The sequence below is a fragment of the Schistocerca piceifrons genome, chromosome X, assembly GCF_021461385.2.
Source record: "Schistocerca piceifrons isolate TAMUIC-IGC-003096 chromosome X, iqSchPice1.1, whole genome shotgun sequence".
Taxonomy (NCBI): Eukaryota; Metazoa; Arthropoda; class Insecta; order Orthoptera; family Acrididae; genus Schistocerca; species Schistocerca piceifrons.
Window position 1 is genome coordinate 502,720,595 of NC_060149.1, and position 26,389 is coordinate 502,746,983.

General features: G+C 38.9%; 1 protein-coding gene across 1 annotated transcript in view; it reads left to right on the forward strand.

Annotated features, from left to right (window-relative positions):
* The window catches only part of LOC124722980 (angiotensin-converting enzyme-like), a 418,907-nt gene extending 393,566 nt beyond the window's left edge, over positions 1 to 25,341 (forward strand). Inside the window, exons 9-11 of the mRNA XM_047248150.1 lie at positions 17,276 to 17,519; positions 23,393 to 23,539; positions 23,871 to 25,341. Coding sequence (XP_047104106.1) covers positions 17,276 to 17,519; positions 23,393 to 23,539; positions 23,871 to 24,057 — 578 coding nt within the window. The 3' untranslated portion in view covers positions 24,058 to 25,341. The remainder of the gene's footprint in view (positions 1 to 17,275; positions 17,520 to 23,392; positions 23,540 to 23,870) is intronic.
* Positions 25,342 to 26,389: the final 1,048 nt, after the last annotated feature.

Sequence of the window (26,389 nt, forward strand, 5' to 3'; positions counted from 1 at the left end):
GCCACAACGAGAAACGATGACACGACGCTTGGAGGAAATATCAGTAATGACAAAGTCTAAGACGTTGTGATACAAATCTCTACCCAGATCATATAGCTTTCCAAAGGCTTAATTCTAGAGTGTGACTCTCTTCCGTTCACGAAAGTTTGTCATTATTCTCTGACTACCTCCACCTCTTCCCATCCCCACTCCACTCGCAACCACCCACCCAACCACCCACCCACCCACCCACACACACACACACACACACACACACACACACACACACACACACACACATGCACGCACATACTTCTTCTCCTTCTTCCTTCTTCTACTTATAACAGTCTAAAAGGTGGATCGCTCTGAATTATCTGAACTTCATCAGTAATACGTAATACTTTAGAATTCTTCTGTATTTTATTACAATAAAAAGACTGTTACAATGATTTTTCTGTTTATAACGGCAATGTGGCACAAAGATGTCAGTTGTTTCATAACACATCGGTTGTCGAATCATAAAACAAACTGTACACACGCCGTTAAAGCAAAGACGACACACAGAAAGTTTCTGTAGTGGAAGGAAGCGAAATCTCACTCGAATTAGACCTGTTTTCTGTTTCATAGAGTCTGTAGTTTTAGACGTTTACGTAGAAGTTCGTATTTCTGCTACAAAGTTACAGGTAAACATGTCTGTATCAGTCTTACGACTGTAACAGATATCTATCATGGTACATAGCTTTAAATGACGTAGTGGAGTTCACTCACAGGAGAGCCAAAGAACTCGATAGTTAGTTGTCATATATGCACTTAAAAAGTGGCAAAGTGGCCATTCAAAGAACTCGATAGTTAGTTGTCATATATGCACTTAAAAAGTGGCAAAGTGGCCATTAGGTAGAAATAGTTTCCTTTAACTTTTAGATACTGTAGCTGAATATTTATTTTACTAATTATTGGTTCAAACTAGTATTACATGGTTTCCAAAGGCCTAACTAAGTAGAGAGCAGAACGTATTGTAAATAAAACATATTTTTTATAGAGGAATAATATTTTTCAAAATAAGAATGTATTCATAGTAGTTTAATACGTAGTCGGATTTCGTATGTCTTCGTGTGTTTAGATCGTTACTGCTGTAGTTATTTGCCATAAGACGAAGAGGTATCACCCAAACGTGCCTTCACTTGTTAGTGAGTGTAGCTACTCTGTAGATATGTTGGTAATAGATATTTTCTAGCTTTGAAAAAGCCGAATAATGTACTAACTACTTATGAATTACAAAGACATAATTTCTTATAGTGTAATAGACTTATTCAGTACCTTATTTTAACTGTTGTGCTATGAGAGCTCTGGAAGACACTATCTGACTGCAGAAGTGGCTCCAGAAACATTGTCTTGCTCTTTATTAATCATACTCAGGGTCTTCGAACAAGAACTAAACGAATATCGTGTTTTTCTTTGGGGCTTAACTGTTGAGATCTTCATCAATAAACCTCGAGGTTTATCACAGAGGGAACAAGTATATTAATTTGTCGACAGAATGAACACTTAAAGCTTGGCAACCTACGTAGTCCTTTTCAACAGGAGCAGTAGCAAGACCACTGGCTTTTCACAGACGCTTGTATTTATTTCCATACTCATCCGAGAGAGCGCGACAGCTAATTTACAGATCAAATTGACCAAGAGCGTCGTCTGCATAGATTGCCGTCGTGTGCGTGATCGGTAACAATACAATTTCATTGAGTGGACACTAAAAAGATGCGCCAGTCACAATTATCCGTTACTTTTTACAGGTGAAAATCCGTTCAGTTGGTTTTGAAAAGTTATAAAAGTTATAAAATTTAGGGCACAATTAGTACAATGAAATTCTGTCACAATATAAGGTTGTAAGCATCAAAATATTGTAAATGTAGTAATGTATTCTAGAATTTGATTAGGTAAATGTAGGAAATGATTAACAGCATTGTGCAGTGTTGTAACCTTTCAAAATGTTGTAAATGTAGTACTGTATTCTAGAATTTGATTATGTGAAACTGGGACATGTCTGACAGCATTGTGCATTGAGTATATATAACTGTTTGGAAATACTATTTGTTTTAATGCATCCATTTTCACTCTGTTAACATATAAATTGCACTGCATATTGTCATGATATTAACTGTCATTATAGTCACTTTTGACCCAATATATCTACATTACTATTATATCATTCTTATTTACTCTGTGCATGCTGGTAAGTATAAATATATTATTAATGCAACTATTCTGTTTGAAGAAGCTTTTTATTATTCTCTAGTGTAGCTTGTAGCAAGACCATAAGAAAGCAACTGTTTATGGCAAAATAGTCAAGGGAAGATATCATCACTTCATAACATTTTTCATTAGAAAACTTTTATGGTCGTCTCTATACATACTCTTGGTTTCAGTCTAGTTCCTTTTATGCTGTTCATAAATTCACATCCCCAACACATCGCTGTCCCATTTGATGCCACATTACACTGTGAGTATGACTAACTTCTTATCAGTTCATTTAGTACTGTATTTCAGAGTATACTTTTCCTCATCATTTGATAAAAAAATATGATGTTTAGAAATTATTGGTATTACTTCTTTCGACTGCAAGTATTACAAAACTCTACAAACCACATTTGCGCTTAAAATTTAAAATACTATAGCTCTTTAATATTCCTTTTGTTTCAACGTAAGCCACTGAATGTCAGAATTTATTAAAATTGTTTCAGCAGTTTACAGTTTTATTGAGATTGCGTTACTAAATTAATTTTGGTCAGTGGCGGTTTAAGGATGTGTTGTAAATATTCTAGGTCACGTCCAATAGCTATTCTGTCTGTTTATAAATGTTCCTATCGTAAATGTATTAAACATATAGTTATTAGTTAAATACCTGTATTTTACTAATTTCCAGATTCTCGAAGGCATGACGTGTGCAACTAAATGGTTTACCAAAGTATGCAATAAATTGCAAAAACCGTCCAAGTTGCTATACTAATTTCCTTTATTGATGACTCGTTTCGAGCCCTAAGCTCATTATCAAATGATCCACTAAGAAACGCAATACCATACATTACGACAGCCATATGAGTGTTGGTTTTAGTAAAACACACGTAAACTAGTGAAGAACCTGAACCTCAGGTGAAAGAGGTCCAATCCTGCACTACTTTACATGTGTTTAACTGAAACGAAAAGCACATGGCTGTCGTAATGGATGCTATTGCATAGCTTAATGGATGATTTGGTAATGAGTTTATGGATCGAAACTAGTCATCAATAAAGGAAGTTAATATTGCAGCTTCGATGGCATTTTTTTGCAATTTATTACATGATTTGGTAAACATATCTTTTAATGCGACAATATATTAAAATTTCCACTTGCTGAGGTAAGTGACAATACACTTGATAAGTCCTTACATTCCATATGCCTTGCAGTAAAATGTGTATATATACCTATTACACTTTCTTACAGTCAAAATAACAATAATAATAATAAATGTAAACATCTACAACCATACCTCGAATCTGTGCACGACCTGAGGACGAAGAGACTGCCTTCAAATAACTTGAGACACTCAAAGAATGTGCTTCACTGAACCGACAGGCCTTGAAAAAATCTCACAGCAGAATCGCTTCCTAAAAGTCAAAAAACATTAAGGTTAGCCTAAAAACCTCTGTAACAAAAAGCCCATGTCTAGACAGGCAGAAATTTGGCACCACGACACAGTCATAAAAACAACAGTCCTCTAGAGAAGCAGAGCACTGACACTTAACAGAAAACACGAGCTTGAAGAAATCAAAAAAGAACAATGAAACATCGTTAGAAAACTGTTAGGAGCCAGACATACCCAAGACTGTTACAAGCTACTACCAATCAAAACAACAGAAAATGTTCCGAACATCAAAATAACGTTAAGAATAGGCGAATTAATTTCTTTGACCGTCTCAGAAACTATCAGAGAAGCGACTGACGAAAGGAATAATAGACTATGTAACATCATTTAAAATACGTGTATCGGTATGTCTGGAAATTCAACCCCTATGGGACTTAAAAAGGAAATGAAAAGTTTTATGAAATTATTTTATTATGAAATCATTTTCCATGCTAAATCCATGAAAATCTGTTTTTGGCTTCTCCTTTAGAAATAAAAAATACTTGTTTCATTGTTTTTGGAAAGCCAACCTCTAAGTGGGTAAAATAGGGGATCGAAATTTTTAAGCAAATATTTCGTTATATTAAAAAACTTATGAAGCTAAATCTATTAAAACTGATTTTCCACGTCTCGGTTAGATAAAAAGAAATATGTATTAGGGGATGAAAGTTTATATGAAAATATCACCAGAAGAACGTAAAAGGCATAGTAAACAAAAACCATAACTACCAGTTATGATTAAAATAAGAACCATTGGAACGAGGAGTTCAAAGGAATATTCATATTCAGAAACTTGGTGGGTTTGCGATATTAACTGGGTACAGGCAGCTTAATCGAACTGAAATATTAAATTCACCAATTTTTGTGTGTGTGTGTGTGTGTGTGTGCTGTGTCAATGATCAGAGCACAAAAATGCTTAGACAGAAAGGAGATAGCAACGCTTTCTTTTTTAACGGGATGAATGAAAACGACACTGCACGAAACAGAGGTAGTTTGGTCAATCATGGGTATCACTTTGCTGCGTTGAACATGAATCATCATATCTATCTCTTTTGGTACTTTGTACTGAATTTCACAAAAAATAAAAATAAAAAAGTTGCACAGCATTGTAGGGTACTAAGTAACATATCAAATCAGTATACAATAAGTGGTGCATGAAGTAACTAAAACTGAAAGTAAGAACTACAGGTTTTGCAGCAGAAAAATGTGTAAGTCATATGGAGCACAGGAAAGCATTTGGCAGCAGTCGCCTGTTTTCACTCTGTAAATCAGGTGTCTAAATACATATTCATTGTTGTGTCACACAATTTGTGTCTATTCAGACTATCGTGTCACACGGTCCAGCAGCAGACAGATGATAAACTGTCTGAGACTTACCCTCTCACTCAGAATCGTTTTTCAACAGCCCAATTTCATTGCAGATTTTAATGTGTTAATACGTGGACAAACCGGAAGATTGCAAGGAATGCATCTGCATGGAGAATGACATCACAGGTGACCCTTCAGGTGTGCTGTGCAGGTCAGAGGAACTGGACGCACTCGCTGTTGTCGTCTTGCAGAGTCGGCGGCAGCGAATAATCCACATGTCTGAGGAAGAGAATATTTACAACTCAACAAGATATCAAGTCGGCAAATTCTGTGAGATAATATAACAAGCTAAGCATTATTTTGGAATGCTTTTATAAGGTATATGGCCATGTGAGTGCGTGACTTTTAGCGTGAAAGAAACAAGGGGATTTTATAGAATAACAAAGAAAGTTGCTGACAAATAATTCGATTTTCAGGATGTAGGATTTTATTTGTCCATGAAATGTAATGACATGACCAGGGCGAACATTTCTGAACGTCAGTGGAGACTAGAGACTTAGGTGTACTTCTTCTGTGAGACACTACACTGACTATGCTGCTATGTCTGGTGTCATGCGCTTCAACTTCTGCTAGAGTGTCGCTCAAGCCTTTGGACATGAGCGTAAGTAAAGTTCGTCAGATAGTCATCCCTACTGACACCTGGACCAGTACTGCTAGGGTGTATAGATATATGGAACAGCCTTTGCCTCTTGTCTCTTGTTCGCCCTGGTCATGTCATTACCACTAGTCCTCAACGACTGAAGGAAGGAAGATTGAAGTTTAATGTCCTTTCGAAGACGCAGCTGTTAGAGATGTAACACTGGTTCGGATTGTGGAATGGTGTGGAAGGAAATAGGCTGTGTCCTTTCCAAAGGAAACGTCCTGGAATTTGTCTTCAGCAATTTAGGGGAAGCACAGAAAGATCGGTCGAGACCCTGAACCAACGTCCTCCAGAGCGCAAGTCACCACAGGAAGATCGTGAATAAACAGAATCAAATTAAATCATATATGCAAAGAGTGGTATTGACTAATATCATCAAGAAGGTGTCACTCATGAAATTCGTAACCATTTCGGCACTTGTGAGTCAACAAATTCATGCTTTTGTTCAGGAACAGCAAAAGACCAGTACATCTGCCCAGTGCTATAGTGCCCCGTGGTTACTGTAATGTCGACACTGTAGCACATGTCAATAGGGGGACTGCCTCCATTCTGGCACAGTTGCATTGTTGCCAGATTCCGATGATGTCATTGACTATGTCACCATGTAATACTGTCAGATTTTCCCCCTCACCATCTCTCTGATATCATTTAGGCCATTTGGCTTATATACAGAATACGATATTGCAGTGCCTGTGTTGTTCTACAATATCATATTCGGCCAATACCAGGCGAGTGACATTTAAGTACAACGGTTGACCTGTACAGGAATATATATAATGGATGTGTGAGTACAGGTCGTAGACGCATGGTTGACGACATTTGAAGTTTGGGTCTGGCTGTGAGTCATGCACGGTTAGCCAAATAATAAGGCAACTGCTCGCAGTAAGCAGGAAATCCGAGTTCGAGTTTCGGTCCGCCACAGAATTTCATTGTTTTCATTCCATTCTACGGCTAATGGTAGTCATTCACGAATGCGAATTCATTTTATATGTAAATACAGAAAAGTGGGAAAGTCAAAAGTCATCCCACTCATATGACAGCACAGCTTAGAGTCAAATTGTGCCAAAAGTAAAATGGGAGGATACCCAAAAATCCAAGATCGTTACCCTAAGAACATCCTGTGTGGTGGAAAATTTGAGATAGCTGACATTAGCACAGTCCTATGACATCACATTCCAACATGGCTGACAGTACAACTCACCAGTTTGCCAGATCCCTTGTTCTTAGTTTGTAATCGAAGACAGTAGACCATTGCACAGTGTGCCAAGTGTTGAATCCAAGACAGTCACTGAGTTTTCTGTGATGTCGTAGTGTAACTAAGTTGCTTGTGTTAAGTTTAGAATGATGGCACCAAATTTCTCCTAAATTTGAACAATTTCTCTCGACCATAGGCTGTCACAGTTGGTCTGTCTTTAAACTGGTGAGATATTCAAAAAATTCACTTTTCCAAAGCCTAAAATCGTGAAAAATTAAAAAGAAAATCTGCCGACATTAAGTTTAAAGTGGCGAAAAATCCATAAATGCAACTTATTTGGTTGTCAGGGCCACACCATTTGTCCTAAGTTTAAAATTTTATAGCTCACCAGTGCAGTGTGCTTGGTCGTCAGATAACTGATACTGCTCTGTGTGTGTAGCAAGATATGATAGGAGTGTGGAGATATGGAGCTGCGATTTGTTTGTTCAAACATTTGTCAGACGCAGAACTTGCAATGACTCCTCCAACCCTATCCTCCCCACACACACATCGCCTGCTCTGTTGCTATAAGATGGGTCACGTGCCTCACTACGCAGCATCCTGGTTGGGTCACCACTGCCGCCAGCCTCCAGCTGACGTACACTTCACTGCACTTGTTGCCTGACTGCCTATTGCCTATGGCACCTGGCTGCATTGGAGTGTGGTAATACAATGAACCACTATACTGGATGCTGTGCCACGTAGTTTGGAATGTGGTGCTGTCCAGCTAAAGTGCTAGCAGCAGCCCAACAACAAGCAGTGCTCCAGATCTCCTTCAGCTGCAACATGCCTGCACCACCAAATTCTACAGGCTCGAGCAGGTAGTGCAGTATAGCTGTAATAACATGACTGCTCCTGTACTCCACATAAAAGTCACACAGCCCCTTCTCCACCCATGTTCACCCATTACAGAGCTATCATGATTTCTATCTCCGGAATGTTGTGAGATGCAGGACATATCAGCATAGGAGACCACTTAGGAAGCATTTATATAGAAGAATTCCTAAGGCATTAACCTTACTTTAGTCTGCCTCAGTATCTGCGTGTTCAGCATGGTGGAGTGCTAAGCAGAGTTGCCTGGGTTCGATTCCTGGATGGGTTGGATAGTTTTTGCGCTTGGGGACTGGGTGTTGCGCTGTCCTCAGGTTAGTATCGTCATAACTGAGAATACACTCTTGACATGACTGTATGGGCACATCACAAAAGTCAATTAAAAGGAACTCATGCTCTAATTTTAGAACTGGATGACAACATCAGCAGCCTAGCACTTTAATGGATTGCAATGTCCCAGTGAAGTCTCTGTAACGTTTTGGGAGCTATTGCGGGCCTCTCAATCATCTGGAAAGCGACACTATTAGCATTCCAGTGCAGAAAATCTATTTCCGGCGTCTTACATACTCTCACCTATGCTACACTAAATGTTTTCCTGTATAAAGCTCCACACACTTTGGTCGCAGACTTTAAGGGGAACAACTGCAGTACAGTTTGGGGCTGCAGCAACCACAAACTTTTATTTAAATTGGACGGTATTATTCTTTAAATTCCATCAATTATCTTGTTGTACTGAGACTCTGATGTGAATGAAATTTAGCACTAGTCGTATCCAAGCAGAGACAGTTGTGACTGGCTCAAGTAAAGACCTGCGTAATGGCGTGTTGCTATACAAGAAATATAGTGGTGATTGGGGCTGGGGAGGGGTGGGGATGGTGGGCGTCTAAAGGCCACGTTTTTAGGTTTTTCTTGAATAACTGGAAAACTGCATTTTCTGAAGAAAATGGTCCTCAGTACAAAATTAATCTTTGTTAAATTTAGAAAAAATTCCTCTTCATTTTTTCTGTAGGGCTAATACTTTCCGGGGTGGAGGGATGGAAAAGTCGCATGTTATTAAAACTAGTGTTTTAGTGGAACAAAATCTAATTTTTACTATTGAGTGAAGTGGATTAAGAAAAAATATTAAATGTCTGTACCACGTCTAAGAGCAGCTGAACCGGTTAAGGGATGAATTGGGTTCTGGGAGTTTGAGACGGAGGAGGGAACGGGGGGGGGGGGGGGTGAGATGTATAAGTTTGAGGGAAGGTAGGCCTCCGGATCGTAGCCATGCGATTCCCTTGTTCATGATTCTGCAAACTGAGGAGCGAGAAGGTAATTCCCCACTATATCTACCCCACTACGACATAAGAAGCAACTACAGAGTGTTTTACAAGTTAGACCGGCCCTCTGCAGAACTCATTATTAATCACTGACAATATTCTGCGAAAAAAAAAATTCCAGGGCGTATTTGCTTTCCACAAAGTGCATTAATACTCCAACGAATACAGATATAACTTAACAATAACACTAACGCAAGAAATGTATATGGACAGGCTCTGCGTAAATTTCTGCACTCTGTACTACACTGCTGGAAGAAAAACTGATTCTTGTTATTTTGTACAGCAGATGTAGAATTCTTCTTGGAAAGGCAACTTCCCACACCACGAGCGGTGATCGTTTTTCACAGACTATACCTCCCCAACATTCCCTCTGCAGTTTTCGTATGTGAGAAGGCAGAATGACATCACTGAGACGTGTTTATATAGAGGAGCTGTTTTCAGTTTATTAAATGAACACTTACTTGTGGTTGTTAAGTGAGCCCTTATGTAAAATTTTTACCTATAAATAGAGCTTGAGAAGTGTATAATTTGTAAATGTGATGTTGTCAGCAATCATTTCAGTGTCGGTGAGAAAGCGAGTGGATTGGTAAATGCAGAACCATGCTGTTGTCTCTTGTTGACAGCATATTGTAAATCTGTGTAACTCGGTCGTAGTCGCTTGGGGGTTAAATAGTGAATGACCAGAAAATTACTGCTGTTCTCTCGCAATTATTTTGTTACTGATACTCTGTATAAATCTCTTTCATTCAGGAATTGTTGATACTTCTAGAGTGGGCTGCAGTGCGTTTTAACGAGTTGTACACACCGGTTGCCGTTAGATCATCGAAGTTAAGCGCCATCAGGCATGTTCAGCACTTCGATGGGCGACTGTGTGGGTATCCTGTGTGCTGTTGACAATTTTCCCTTTGCGTTTACGGCAGAAGCGATAGGAGAGGTGCTGGTGTCAAGCCCCTGGTCACCAGGTTTTGAGTCAGTGTCGTGGACTCAATTCCAAACCTCCCCACAGTACCTCGTGAAGAGATATACAAACGATTACAGGCATCTACAATTAGCAGATAAACTTACACACCCAGCTCTCATACTTTGCGAAAGAAATGTTCCTGCGGGCGTGGGGGATAGGGAAAACCTTTCTAGTTAGGCTGCTGAACTTGTCCGTCAGGGTTTCTCAGCCATTCGTGTCATACGAATTTTCTTCAGTGGAACCCGTTACCACACACCCACAGTATATCTTCCGAAGTGGGTGTGAATATGTGTGATGGAACGGGACTAATCCTCTTCAAGTCTAGAGCAGTAATCTGCTCTAATGCATTGCTTGACTTATGTTGAAATATCTGAAGTTTCATAACTCCTATGTGACCTACGTCCGCCGCATAGGGTGACAGCTTAAGCCTCTGTGCCTCTTGAGATGCTGGAGGAGATGAGAATGGGGTAATGCATTTGATACCCCTCGTACTGTGGAAAGTAATGCAGCCAGTGATAGTGGAGACAATGAAATCACCATTGTCAAACACACATTGACAGCATGTAACACTTGGGACAGGCAGTTCAGCGTCGTAGACAGCTGGCAACTCCAGCTGTAAATCGTTTTTACATGATTTCTCACTTAACAACTGCAAATAAGTATTTATTTAATAAAGTGAAAATAACTCCTCCGTATAAGCACGAACTCATTGAAGTAATTTTGTCTGCTCACTTGAGAGAATTGCACAGGAAATGCTAAAGATGTACAGTCTGTAACCTGAAAGCGTGCAGCGCACGTTGTGGTAAAGGTAGCCATTCCCGGAAGAGCGCTTCAGCTGTCGTACAGGATGACTAAAAATCTGTCAGTCAGAACAGTATCAGAGATTTACGTAGATTCATTACGGAGGCGTTTTTTGCGTTGGTAGTATTAGTAACTCATATCTGTACTCCTTGTAGTGTTATCTCAGATTGTGGAAAATAAAGACACCCCGTTGACACTTCTGCACCCTGTGTCGTCAGTGATTAAGGTGCGCTGCGGAGGGTCGGTGTAACTTTGTAAAACACGATGTACTGTAGTTTCTTCTTGTTACGTGGTGGGGTAGACAGAGTGGGAAATCACCTGCCCCCTTTTCGGTTTGCGGACCTATGAGGGAGAGAACTGCATGACTGGATTCTGGCGACCCACGTTCCCTCGCACTTCTGTCTTCCACCTTGCTAGACTCCCAGAACACATTCATCTCTCAATTCAATTCCAACGCACTTAGACGTGGGACATACATTTAGTATTTGTTCTTAACCCACTTCATTTACCGATAAACGTTAATTTTATACCATTAAGATACTATTTGTTATAATCTGCGATTATTCCATCCCCTACAATGCGGAAACTATGACTCCTAGAGATAAAACGAATAGGGTCTTCCTTACAGGAAATTTAATGTAGTTCAATTTTGTACCAGGAAACATTTTCTCTAGAAGCCGTGGTTCGCAAGCTCTTCAAGGAAAAAGTTAAAAAGCTGAACTTTAAACGGCACCCGACACCCTCCCACAGGAGGGGATTTTTAGTTTACTGTTCATGATAGTCCATCCCAACAGTATTCAAAAATTTGCCACTACACGAATTTTTCCCGTAATTTTGCTTCGTTGACTGGACTGATAGTACAGTGCAAGAGTTCAAACTCGACTCACTGTAAACCAGATTATTACAATCTTAGTGCAGAACATACATTAAATATTAAATAGTACTAAAAAGGTGGCCAAGAGTGCGTATAAATGGTAGCGTGGTTAAACACGGTATACATACACAGATACTTCCATGGAGCCTCAATCAGCGACGTCATTAACCCACGAGGATGACTACCAAAACTGTCCTTCGCCACACAAACAAGGTAGAAGAATATGAACCGAGGAAGGGAAAACACTCACTTTACGAGCAGGAGCAACGAAGCCAGCAGGCTCCGTATTCTCTCGCCATCGCTAGCAGACATTCCTGGGGCTGTGCATTTTCTGTGTCTCGTAAAACGACTGAATTGTTTAATCACGACACGCAAACACTGTCTACCAAAATTGCCTCGGATCCATCAAGAAAACAAGAGACGAAAGAAGTTGGTTCTACTTCATGCAGCTGACTGAAGACGACATCCGCCTTCCCCACACCAAAAATAAAATAAAATGAAATAAAATAACAGTAAAAATAAAAAACAGCATAGGTTGCATTTGCATCAAGTATGAAATTCAAAATTCAGTTAACAGAAAATACATAGAATATAATTTTTAAGTAATAAAGTAACCGGGGCTAAAGGTGTAATGGTGCATACATCCAATCAGTTGATCTAGATCTGTTAGGAACTAGACAAGAAAAAATACATTGAGATACCTTAAAACATTTATTCCACAGGTAGGTTGTATTTCACCGTGAAATTTCCCGTATACGTACAATGCACAAGAAAGGAAGAGTTATCTCCCAGAAAACTATTAAACGTTTTACTTCACACTATTAAAGCAATTTACCAACGAATTTACTGCTATTAATTTCGTCGCATTATATAAATGCGTATAGGAAAATCAAAGAAATCTTTTAAGAAGAGAGAAGAAATGCCATGTACATAAAGAGCTCAGATAGCAACCCAATGCTAAGGAATGAAGGAATAGCTGAAAGATGGACTGTATAAAGGCAAGAATTAGTATTATGTATGTAAGAACAGTATTATGGAATGAGGAGAGGAAGTGGATGATGTCAGATGGGGAACGCGATTCATCTAGAAACGTTTGAAGGAACTCTGTAAGAGCATCTGGAATAGACGAAACTTCCACAGAATTATTAAGATCCTTGTGCGAAACAACCATGACAGAACGGTTCCACTTGGTATGCAGTGCATAACTTGAAACACAGGAACCAAATATCTCAGACTTCAAGACGACTATAATTCTGGGACCAAAGAACTCGGGCACCGAAAAACGTATTACCGAGCCATAGTGTAATAAGTCACAATTGCAGTACATTACACTAATTATCAAAAGACGAATGGCACTCATGGTAGAAGCTGACTTAGGGACACGCCAGGTAAACCTACGATTTATCCTGCAAGAAACCCCTTGAGTGCGAGGTGGCAGAAGGTCAGTGATGTTCACGGCATTTGACGCTCCATATATTGTCTACCGCGCAACCACAGTACTGACTGCTCATGGCAACGGGAGGCGGGACTGGAGGTATCCAATGGTGAGCCCAAAATGAGGCTGCAGAGCGTAGCTGAACTGTTTAGTCGACAAGTAACTCTTATCATTCGTACAGTGCTAGTGGTGTTGATACAAAGCAGAGCAATGACAACGAAAGCAAACGTAGCATTATATCTACAACAACAGTTGCCGAAGTTGACGTTTCGTCAGAAAGGAGCATAAGGAATTTCGCAGAGTGAAGAAGAAGTGGCAGATATACCAGCGTTTCTGCAAGATGAGTCAGTGGAGTGTGTGCTGTCGTATACGCTCGACTGTGCGGACAATGTATATGAGTAGTACAATGATGACGATACGTTCTTAACAAGTGAAAGTGATATTGAAACAGGTGTCAAGCCATATCGTTCATCACCCTTGTCGGACAGGGAGCCACAAATCTCGTCTCCAGTGAACTGCAGTAAAGGACAATAACTGTCTAAGGAGCGGGTACTAAACATAATTACATACATGGAAGATCATCCGCAGTGTAGTATAGAAACAGTTATTAACAGATTTAGAATTAGTCCGCTGCAATATGACCGTGTAGTGCATAAGAGAACTGCAGATATTCAGGGGAAGACAAGGTGCACTTGTTACAAAAACTGGTGTTTGCACGTTTCAAGTTTACAGGATGTGCATGATAGTCACCTACTATGTTATGCACCACAAAATGGCGCAGGACTTAGATTACAGCGATTTCAAGGGAAACAGTGGATAGTTGCACAACTTCAAACAGTGCTACAGAATTGGAACACGTAAGATAACGAAATTTCAAACAAAACGTGAACTTGACGATGCACACCAAACTGCAGAGTCGGCCAGAAAATTTGTAAATGAGATAAAGAAACTTATCCCATCGTTCAGCAAGGAATTTGTTTTCGACTCTGATATATCGGAGTTTTAAGAGGAAATGCATATGAAATGAACTTTGGAAATTAGAGGTACCAAGAGAGTTGCATCAAGATCAATTAACATCAATACCTTAACGCATTCGTATACAATTACGCCGATTGTTAATATGCATGGTAAATTGGCTGGCAAGTTATTTATTATGCTGTGAGAGGTTGAAAGTGCTCTGCCCCTACGTTTGCGTAATCTTGCAAGGGCAGTAGTGAATATTTACGTCACAGCAAGCAAGAGTGCTAAAATTGATGTAAGAGAACTACAACTATGGTATGACCACTGCTTTTGGCCAATAGCTGGTCAAATTAACTTGCGTTTACTTGATTCCTCGTCTGCGTATGAAAATCATACTCCTATCCCTCCTGAAAAATGTGTGTTGCAATTCACATCATCTGGAACCACTGGACAAATTCAGCCTCTGGATGTTTGTTTTTTCTGTGCCTGTAAAACATATTATCGCCCTACCTGCAGCTACGCCTTCGATAGTCGGTTAGTCGGTTTCACGATAAGCTCCACGGTAGACTGTTTCGCCTTTGATAGCATGCCATCACATTGTAACAGTATTCATCGCCTCGTTACACCAATATGATTCTATATGCGTTCTTTAGGAGTGGGTATCTAGGTGAACGTCCAGCACAGTTTGTAACCCTCAAGCAGTTCGCCTTCGATCTTGATAGTGCGAACATTTGAGATCACTGTGGCAGTCCATTTTTCATTATGTGATCATGGTGCAAGTGAATGGTTTGTTTTGAGCATTTCTTGACTGCCGACGAAGTACATCTTGTGAAGTGTAATACACACATCCCATAGAAGGTTGATTTTTGCACCTCCCGGACACTCATTTTCTGTCGCCCTCCTGATGCACATGGTAAGTTATCAGCAGTTAATATTTTTCCTGTCATAACTGTTAACACAACACTTTCAAAGGAGCCTTACTAAAGAATGAACGTGCGAAGGTATTCCTTGTTAGAGAAAAGATTGAAGAACGCCGAAGTCACATTTAAACGGAGTCTGTTACTTTAAAAAAAAAAAAAAAAAAAAAAAAAAAAAAAAGAAGCTTTAGACACTGTTGGTAGGAACATACCTTTCTGGAGTTCTCTTAGTTATAATTGTCAAAATAAAGGGATCAATAATATATATATACAGCTTGTATAGACCAGACTACAATCATAAGCGTCGAAGGACATGAAAGAAAGGCAGTAGTGAAAGAAGGGCGTGAGATACGGCTGTAGCCTATCCATCACGTTATTCAGTAAGCGCTCTGAACAAGCAGTAAAGAAACCTGAGGACATATTTGGAAAGGGAGGACAACTATCCGACTAAGTAGGATATGGAGTACATTATAGCTGTAATAGGGCATTTATATTAACCTTTACACTTTATGTACACTATTCAAAGATCAGATGATGGTAACTATTTTCACCGAAACCGGTCATCGTAAATAGAGGTTTTTCCAAAGTGATCTTTGCTGAAAAGATGACTTCCTTCAAGTTAAAGGTAAGAGCATTGTTACTCTGTCAGAGAGCGAAAACGACTTGGAGGATCTGTCGAACAGGGTGTATAATGTCTTGAAAGGAGTTTGTAAGACGAATATCAACAGAAATAGCATAAAAGAAACGAAGTGTAGTGATTTTATAAGAGACAACAAAACAATGTAAGCTTTTGAAATGTGGTGCTACGGAAGATTGCTGAATATTAGATAGATAGATAGAATATCCAGTGAAGAGGCCCTGAACCAAATTGGGGACGACAGATTTTTGTGGAATAACTTGACTAAAAGAAGGAATAGGATGGTTGAAATTATCCTGAGGCGTCAAGAAATAATTAAAGTTTGTAATGGAGGGAAGTGTAGAGGGCAAAAACTGTAGAGTGAGAAGTAGGCTCTACTACAGCAGGCATGTTGAAATGGGTGGAAATGGCAGTAGTTAAAAAGAGGTAGAGAGACCTGGACATTTGCGGAATGCAACACAGGGAAGTTTCAAACTTGTGTGGAGAGCTGCTTAAAGCCAGAGAAGACCAGAAGACAACAACACCAAAAATCTGACGCTTAAAAGGTACCAAATACCTGTTTCATGTATTTAAGATTGAGCTGTATGCAGAAAGGTGTTCTCGTATAGTTATAAAAATGTTCTTATGGTGTTATGAAGCTCACGAACAAATACAAGTGTGCGCAGTATAAACTTAACAACACTGAATGTTCACATAGTGTGGAAAGATAACAGATCATTTTTATGTACTGTGATTTTGGTACTAAAAATAACGCTGTATTATAAGTAACTCTTCTTTAATAAATGTATTTCCACTAACTGTTCCTGCGAAGCTAGTATTAAAACCAATGGAACGGTTAGCAGCAACAGATGTAAGTAATAACCTCAATGGGACTTGTACCTCGTAACACAACAGTTTAGTTCGCCGTTCCCCCATTCCGCTTTAATTTTGGAATTCTTTCCCTGGATCATACGAAGCGTCTGTTGGAACATTCACGTCGCCAGCACCAAGAATTATAATATATATTCGTAAACTTGTGCCAGTACCATATTTATAACGCTCTCTCCTGTGACGGAACTGTGAGCGCGAATAAAGAATTTGATTATTAGTAAAAGAGTTGACTACTGTTTCATTAATGAACCAAAAGTTATCTGCGATGTAACTTGTTTTTATTCGTCTTGAATCTAACGTAGTGACCTAACTTTCTGAGCTCTAACCGGAAAGCGCTGTATTCCTTAGAGGAATATTAAATATAACCTACGGTACAAATGTTCCTTTAGGGAATTTTTTGACCAGTATTCATACAGCATTTTCATCCACTTTCCAAGAAACAGACTTAACTCACATGTAAATCTGTTCACCATTATAGAATTATTTCAAAAGAGCGGCAAAATGCATGTCACAGTTACTGTATTTTGGCATCAGAGTTCGAGCATTGCAGTAATGACTCACTGAAAGTCACCATGGGCATCTGAACATGTTCAAAATTGTTATCGTTGATTTCTGACGTGGCGAAACGATCCAAAATTTTAAAATATGCGCAAGAGACTGCCCGAGTACTTGGCTAACACGTTCATTGACCCCGACAGCTTATTGCGTTTATGGAGTTATTCAGTGTCATGTTTTCCAGAAACCGACATTTATTCACGCTGTTAAAGTGAATTTTATTTCACACTTGCAGAAATGAGTTTCAGCGTGCTGCTGCAGCAAGCTCTCTCCAGAATTCCACAACTGCCCTTCGCCTTGGTTGTGGATAAATGGCGCTGGGATGTTTTCCGAGGTGTCATTTCTCCCGAAACTTATAACCACGACTGGTGGCACCTCAGGAAGAAATACCTAGGCATTACTCCGCCTGTCCCAAGATCAGAGGCTGATTTTGACCCTGGTGCGAAGTATCACATTGCAAATAACGTACCTTACATCAGGTTAGTATATTTCTTCGATATATACTAGTATCACCAATGCTCAATAACATGCAGTTGTCCTGAATTTCACTTTTTTAATTTAATATTATTCCAACATTTTCTTTTAAGGCGTCAGAGTAATAATGTGCTGCTCGCAGCAGTTACTGAATGTTACTAGTATACCAATGTGACTCTTTAGCGTCCCTTATTGCATTACCTGGCATGTATTATTTTACAGGTCCAATGTCTTCACGATCGCGAAACTCGGTTTTGTTCTAGACAACGAAACTAGTCCCGAGTATTTATGGACTGCTAGTGTATACCCACAGCTGACAGTGAATATTATCTTACGGCATCAAGTCGCGTGTCACTGAAAACAGGAAAAGACACAGGCTACACGTCAGTTATTATCAAAAGCTTATAAGGCATATACCTATTCAGATGATTATTTTTTTTTCGCGTACCTAGATTGCGAGGATACTACATAGTATTGTACACGCGAGGTCGCTACTCAGGCGCCTACTGTTTGTCCAGCGTAAGGTTTGTAGATATTGACAGTTGCTCATCGTTAGTATCTGCGTGGAAACGTCGTTCACATTCGACGATACATCGCTGTATGCTTCACCAGTTAGTGTATCATGTTCATGTGCTGTGCTGAGTTCCTGGCTTCTTCCGTGGAGTGGATGTGCCACGAAGTATGCGCTGTCTAACAAATACACTGTGACAGCGAGAATTGTCCGTAGAGTGAACACTGCATCGAATTCACGTAGGGCAAATAAAAGATTAAAGTTCCAAACTTGTTCGGCCAGAAGACTACAAATAATTGCCCTTTGTCTAGCTACCAAGAGCAATGATTATAGATTTGATATACCCCAAGCTGCGCCTCCGATGCTGAGCGGACGGTATGCCTCGCAGCCACCTGAAGGACTTGACTTCCATCTCAAGCACGTTGCTATTCTGCAAAACTTCCGCTTCACCTCATCCGGAAAACCGAGGAACACCGGGGAGGAAGTTTGGCACTTCAATATTGCAAATTCCAGTAGCGCTTCCAGTGAAGTCACAGGTTAATTTGGCTTTACATTTGTGCCGCGCAAGTCGTGTGTGGTGGGCGGTACACTGTGTAACCGTATTATTTTTATTTTTCCCAATCCTTTCGATTCGCGGATGGTAAGTGTGAAGAAAGACAGACCGTAGCCTCTAGTTTTAGTACCTCGGTCATTACGCGGTATGTGTACTGGGTGACGACGTATGTTCCTTGTATCATTTTGTAAAGTGGGCTCTAAAAATTGTCTTTCTTGTAACATATCCATATACTGTTTGTTGAGCATTTCAGTGCCACTCTCAATTTTTTTGAAGAAACCCATAACGAGAGATCAACTTCTCTAAGAATTTTTTCTGTGTCTACCATTAATGAAACTCGGCAAGGACCCAACACTGACAAATAGCACTCAAGAATTGGCTGAACTTTGGTCTTAGAAAAGACGATTATCGTGCACGAACTATTCTACCTTAGGATTCTTCCAATAAACAATCTGGTACTTACCTGGTTTTATTTGTTGGCTTAATGGTAGTCTGAGTATGATGATTGTCTCCGGATTTTCCTGTACTGTGAAATTCAAAACTTTCCAAGATCGTAAGAATTCTATGAATCACTAGTTACGAAATGATAAATGTTCAAACTTTTAGCTTCTGTATTCTCAAATGTTTCAAACAACTGTTCGATAAAATAACTACAATTTATTCCTATGAGCATCAAATTCCAATCAAACATGAACTGTCTTCTCTTTACAAACTACTTGACACTATAGCTCTTCCAACTGCTCTCCCCATCAAGCGAGAAAGAAGAGCCAATAGATTTGTAGGCGAAGAATATAATTATTTACATAGCTCGTGGAGATATTATTTAAATTAACTTATGTGTATTCTTTACGTAGAGATTAATATAATTTATTGGAAATGTTGTAAGTAACTTTATAAAATACACAGTTATATTTCTATTCATATCAAATTAAGCGGTAATACACAAAATGTAACATTTTCATACCAATGCTTTTTTAGTATGAAGTAATCATCTTAGAAATGAAATTAACGATACACACCGGTATCATTGAGTTAATAATGGTCATTTGGGTTCATTACATGACACAGTCAGACAACATTTAGATTCAGCTGCCACAGCAGCTCCAACCCAAGAGTCCCTCTCCATTTCACCAAAAGTTTCTAAGAAGCCCATATCTCTGTACACAGCTGTGCCGCGTGTGAACAGCCTCGAAGGGATAGAGACGCTATCTACTAATTAATTTATATGTAGGGCTAGTCAGCTGAGCCTTTCAACTCCAATATTTCTAGAACAGCTCAAGACGCTGTAATTCTTTTTTCAACTAAGTAAATTAGAAGATAGTCCTTTCTAAACGATGTTTAATCTACTCTCATAGCTGTATTAATTACTTAGGTACCAGTGACAAATCTGATTTTTCAACTGGGACAGTTGAAATAGTAAGTTTGCGGAAGTCACATGGAATTCTCTGGGTCAGTTACGATGCGACGTCCGGACAGGTGCTTTCTTCAACGAAATTTCTTTTCCGATGAAGCAACCTATACATACCGTGGCATGCTGAATGTAAAAAAGACACATTATTGGGCCGCTGAGAATACCCACTATCTGAGGCAGGTTGAACGTCAGAGACAGTAAAGTGCGAACGCTTGGAGTTGGTTGTTTCAAAGTGTGTAACTGATCTTTACTTCACTAAAGAAACTAAACGGCTAACAGACGTGCATTATCTGTTACTGAAAGAGTAACGACTCGTCTAGAAAGGTAACCACTCGAAATAGACAGATGTATGTGGTACAAGCACGATGTGTCCCCGATTCACTTGTCGGTTGTGAGGAGGTAAGTGCTCATCCAGATCTTCCTGGTCCCTGAAAAGGACATGAAAACGGTATCTGTTACTCTGCGCGTTTTACCTTGTTTAACGCCTCTCCTCTGTGGTAACGTAAAAGATGAAGTCCATGCACAAGCCCCGATCACCGACGAGGATTTATTTTATAACGATTGATGTAATATTATAATGTAACAGCTCACTTCGAAATGAAATTAGTATAAATGGGCTTCTTCATGAAAAGTTATAATTTAACCATCTGTACACCTTAGTTCCTTGTTTTACAATCTATTCAATTAGATATTCACGTTTTCTCAATGATCTGGAAGGAACAGGAGAAGAACGGTTATCGTAGTTAGCTGTTGAATTATCCTTACAGTGTACGTCCTTTGCCTTCCAGTGCAACCACACGTAGCCAATTACTATTTGTATCAGTTTTAAACTGAATTTTTTACAATTACTTCGAATTTGTAATTAGACTCTTAGCTGCGTCAAGCTCGATCACCCCGTTATGGGACCTCGAAAGTTCTGTATGGTAATAACATATTCTGAGTAAGAGAGTTATTTTCTTCGTGTTAAAAACACATAGGGTCCATATCATAAATTATAAACATTCTAATATCTCAGAAACTACTTATTCTGCTTTCGGAGAGTGAAACTCGGTTAAATTCGTCTGCTTGAAATCTGCATTCCAATTTGCAGAAAATTCTTTAGTTCCGTTAGAAACAGCCAAGTTGATATCGTCATCTCTGTAATAAAAACAGAGGTAACTATCACAGGCCAACCCAAAAATATCCAGAAGGAATGAACATATCGATGTACGAAAGCAATTCTTAACGATTATAACCACCGACATATCACATCGACATTTTTTTCGTAACTGCCACTATGCAGTTTATTTCTTTTTTCATTGTTAAGAGCCTTGGAAGAGAATTTCAACGATAAGCAGTGACTTAATTCAGATAGAGTTCGTGTATTTACTAATTCACTCGAAACCAGGGCTCTGCAGTTGTAACGACTGAACAATTTACTCGTGAAGTTACTAAGGATCTTCACTTACAGTACAAAAAGTGGATATAGTTTTCGTTTATGGCGAATATCGCTTAACTATTAAAGCAGCGTTTCGGTGTATGCTAAAATGTATCCTAATCGTTACAAGCTGCCCCTGATCTGAATTTGCAAACACAGTAAAAAAAATCAAGAGACTGGAAGTGCGAATAATAAAAATCCGCCAACGAAAACGAATGAAAACTGATGACGGAAATACATGTAATATTTTAGCAGCGGGAAAGCACAATCGACATATCACTACAAGGCATCTTGAATGTTTAAGTGAAGGTCAGGCAAAGGAGTGTTCTACGAATACGACATTCCATCCTTATCACTTTCCGCCCTACCAACAGCTTCATGCCAATGACGTGCAAAATAGGTTAGAATTCTCCGAAGGAGGTTTGTGAAAACTGTTAAGTTATGAGCAGTTTCTGTGCAAGAGTCCGTTTACGGATGAAGCATCGTTTGCAAACAATCTTTGCAGAATGCGCTACTGGTTAAGTAAACAATCCACGCTAGCTGATAGAAGTGTATAGTCAACGATCTTGGCTTATCATCTTGTGGTGTGGGCTTTTCAAGAATGACATCGTTGATCCCTGTTCTATTTATGGAACTCTAAAGAGCTGGCGCAGTTTTTGAAAGACATCCCAATGGTCATGAAGCACGTCTTATAGTACCAACGTGACGAATGTGCTGCACATTCTCAGACTTAATAGAATATACAAAGATCGTGTGATCGGTCGTTAGGGAAGCCACAATAGTCTGCACGCTCACGAGACTTCAAACCTCTGGTCTTTTACCTGTGGAGAAAATTAGAACGAGAGGTCTACAAGGAAACACCGATGACTCCCGAACACATGAAGTGCACTGTAGCAAGGGTTTGTGTCAAAAAATGTCCAGATGAAATTATACATGTTATATTGTGTGTATGGAATCGTTTCATTACATGTATTAGTTTTAAAGGTCAAGATTTGTGACATTTATAAAAATAAAAACGCACACTGTCCCTGAGTTACGTGTTTACATACATTTGCTACAGTAGGCAGATATTTGTGGAATCTCTTAGTCGGATGTCAGAACAGTACTTATATGAATGAGTGGTGTCTGTTCTTTCAGACATGTCCGAAAGAACAGACACTACGCATTCATTTAATTGATACACCTAGCTGGGCAATGGATCTACCTTCTTCAGTGCGGATGCACAAATACGTCCAATCTCCTGTGGGAATCTCTGAGTAGCGAACATGGAGTTAATGAACAGGGATTGCGGATAAGTGGCGTGGCGTGCCGAGATGGTCCACACAGTGGCGATAACGCTGTGTGCCGATGGCGCAGTGATTATCGAAATTGGACAGTAAGCAGTAGATCCCTGGTTCGAATCTCGCTCCAGTACACATTTTCACTCGTCACCCTTGATTCCGTGTAATGTCCAGCTGCAGCTGAGGGTAACCTAAAATCCATGCCAAACTGCGCACAAACATTTTTTGCAACACAAAAGAGTCACAGTTAGTCTATTGTTTACCGGAGAACAAACTATCGATACTGCTCTCAACAGTAAGACACCTCAAAAACTTCACTGAGTTGTTTAAAACAAATGGTGGAGAATATTTCCGCAAATAAGTTATTTACAAGAGAACAGTCGACTTCTCCATTCTAGCGACTTCCACGTGTTCCCAAAACTGCAGACGACAGTCAGAGTCGTTATGGTGATAAACGTGCTGAGGGATAATCGCAACATTCCTGCACGTGCCAACACATACTGGAAATGTATTAATCTAACTCAAATTAAGTACATCAAGTTGATTCGACAATATAGCACTTCATAAATAATTTCTGTGTAATGAATCTTGATTTTGCTGATTACCCTCGTAAAACATGTGAATGGATGTGAGTGGAATGGAAATTCTAGACTCATATGTTAATTCGTATAAAACTTTAATGAATGACACGTTGTCATGTTTCCAGATACTTTCTAAGTGGTATATTGCAAGTGCAGCTGTTTAAAGGGATGTGTCAGCACGCTATATATGGGGCGGTTACTGACAAACCATTACCATTCCCTCTTCATCAGTGTGACATATATGGATCAAAGCGCAGTGGAGCAGCATTATGGTAAGACGAAGTTCTTCCTGATGCTGTAAACTGTGAAATCATTCTTTTCGTAATTTCATTATTCAAGTGATAAAAATTACAGAATATTTACATATCTTGAATAAACTCATTTTAGGGTACCTGTTCAGTCTCATTTCACTATAATTTCGTTAGTTCAATCAGTTTTTGTTTGTAAATTCACCTTTAATAACATGTCTTTAAAACAAAAGCTAGAAGCAAGTTTGTGTCACAGCTGATTGCATCATAAAGAATTGTCATACAGAAGTACTTAATTTCATTTGAAAATATTGTTGATTCTTTTAGTGACAAAAATTTTTGCACACTCCAACAGGCGCATGCTGAAACTCGGCAGAAGTCGCCCATGGCCAGAGGCTTTGAAAATACTTACTGGATCAAAACACTATGATGTTCAGCCACTTCTGGAGTATTATGCACCATTAACAGCTTGGTTAAAACAGCAAATCGAGAAATATAATATCACAGTAGGGTGGGAACATGAAGAACCTGCCGCTACTTAATACTGCTAAATACTATGTGTGGTAGTTATGGCAAGATGTAGATGTAGTCAACTGAAAACGAGACAGATGGAAGAACAGTAAGTACAGATTTTATTATTTAAAAAGTAATCACCATAACTGTTAATCCATTATTCCCACTGTGACGTAAGATGGTAAATTCATTCATAGAAAAATGTTTCCGATTGCCTATGGAACCAAGATTGTACACAGGCATGCGCATTTTCGTTCGAAGCAATTCGACGACCACAAATGTTTATTTTACTGACTCCAAAAATTTGTAAAAACACATGTGTGATGGATGTGTGATGGCCTCGCAGCGAAACTTCTTTAGAGTAGTGGAAACAACTTGCCAAAACAGTGGCCGCCCATATATTGCCAAGGTTATTGCTAGTACCCTGCAGAGTTTACGCTGAGAAGCCGCCACAAATCCTCTATACAATCCAGATTTCTGCCCATGCCATCTCCACGTTTTTGGTGCCCTGAAGGAGGAAATTCGTGTCCGTCGACTTACATCAGGTGAAGAGCTGCACTTAGGCAACGGCAATTATATTTCCATGAAGGTACTGGGCGTTTTGTCTCGCAGTGGGCTCGATATATTAACAGTTATGGCGATACCTTTTGGAATAAGAAATAGTTCACTATACTTACGTTTTCCATCCGTTTCGCTTGTATTTGACTGCACTTTATATATAAAGAGAAGATAAATGTTGAATCTAAGTGTGAATTTTAATGCTCAAAATGTTGCTTTTAATCTGTAACTAAACGGATTACATCATACACTTCAGATGCCAAATAATTACATTCCGTCAACTAATAATTCATATTCATGTTATTTTAACCATAATCAATCCAGAATTTTCGATGTTTATCTTGCAGTTACCAAAAATTAAATTCAAGTAATGCTAAATGTCACATTCATGCATCTGAAATAGTGTGTAATTCAGTAATTATAATCTTAGTAACACTTCTCCTCATCACGATCATTTTATGTAACTGTGTGTGCAATAAGTAAATAGATATTATAGGAAAATAGGAACACTTAGAAACCCTCACTTTACAACATATTCAGTGTATTCTGATTTTAAATTTTCTGTAATGTGGAAAGTTACAATTGTAATAAGATTGCTTTCTGATACGTCAGAAAAACCTTAGACTGACATCATTAACCTCAATGTTGCTATAGAATAGTTAGGAAAGACGTACATTCAATAGAGAAAAACTAAGTTTTTTCCTCAACAGTAAGCGTGCTTACACAAAGTGACCAGCGCTTACAATTCTTTGCCGTTAGTATTAGTATGTAAAAATAGTAAAATGACTTAGAGGATTAAGGCAAATAATTGAAATTTTTTGTGTTAATCTGTTTACATTTAATCATGTCTCTGACAAAATGGTGGATATGATATTCAATGTTTTAATCATTATACAAGAAATGTAACATTATCCATCTAATTCATACACAATAAATGTGGTATATGAAATGAATTATGAGTTTTAATGCAGACACTCCAAATGGTCATCTACACAAGATTATATGATCTCTGAAATAAATTACATGTAACTACAGAAAGCAGAATGTATCTTGCTATATGAAATGCATGTCCTTGATCTACAAACTCCACAAGAAACTTTACATACCATTAGGGAGAATATTTTGTACCATTACTGGACATTTCCTCTTCCACTCGTAAATGGAACTAAGGAAAAATAATTGTGTGATTTCCAAATCCGAATCTTCCTTAATTTGACCTTACGTCCAAGCACGATATGGACTTTGAAGACAGTGGAATCGTGAAGCATCCTGTCAAAAATTATGGTTCTCCATATTTCCTCAATGTTATTTTTCAAGCAGATGGCTTTTTTCATCCCAAGGAATCCCATCTAAACCCACGACTCATTTCGAGCACTCTCGTACTAACTCTAAAAACACAATTAATAATAATATTCACATTATTTCTTTCTTGATTCCTACCATATTTATAATGAAACGGATTGTGAAATAAGATAAGATAATCTAAGACATGCTGTGCAGTGGTAATGCATAGTGGAAAATGCAATATAGTTGCAGTTGTGTTTCTCCAAGCCAGTTATGTTCTATATTCTCAATGCACTTCCTCTTTTGTAATTTCATTCGTATCAGGTGCGGACTACTTATAATAGATTTATCACCTCAACAGAAGAAATCAAGTGATTATTTTAAGGGTATCTCTTTTTGTTCAGTGCCTCTAATGTAATCTGAAAGATGTATAATGCAATGGTGCATTTTTTGTTCATTTTGGTCATTTATGTTTTCAATGAAATACGAGTATAGTGAGGGATGGGTGATCATAACGGC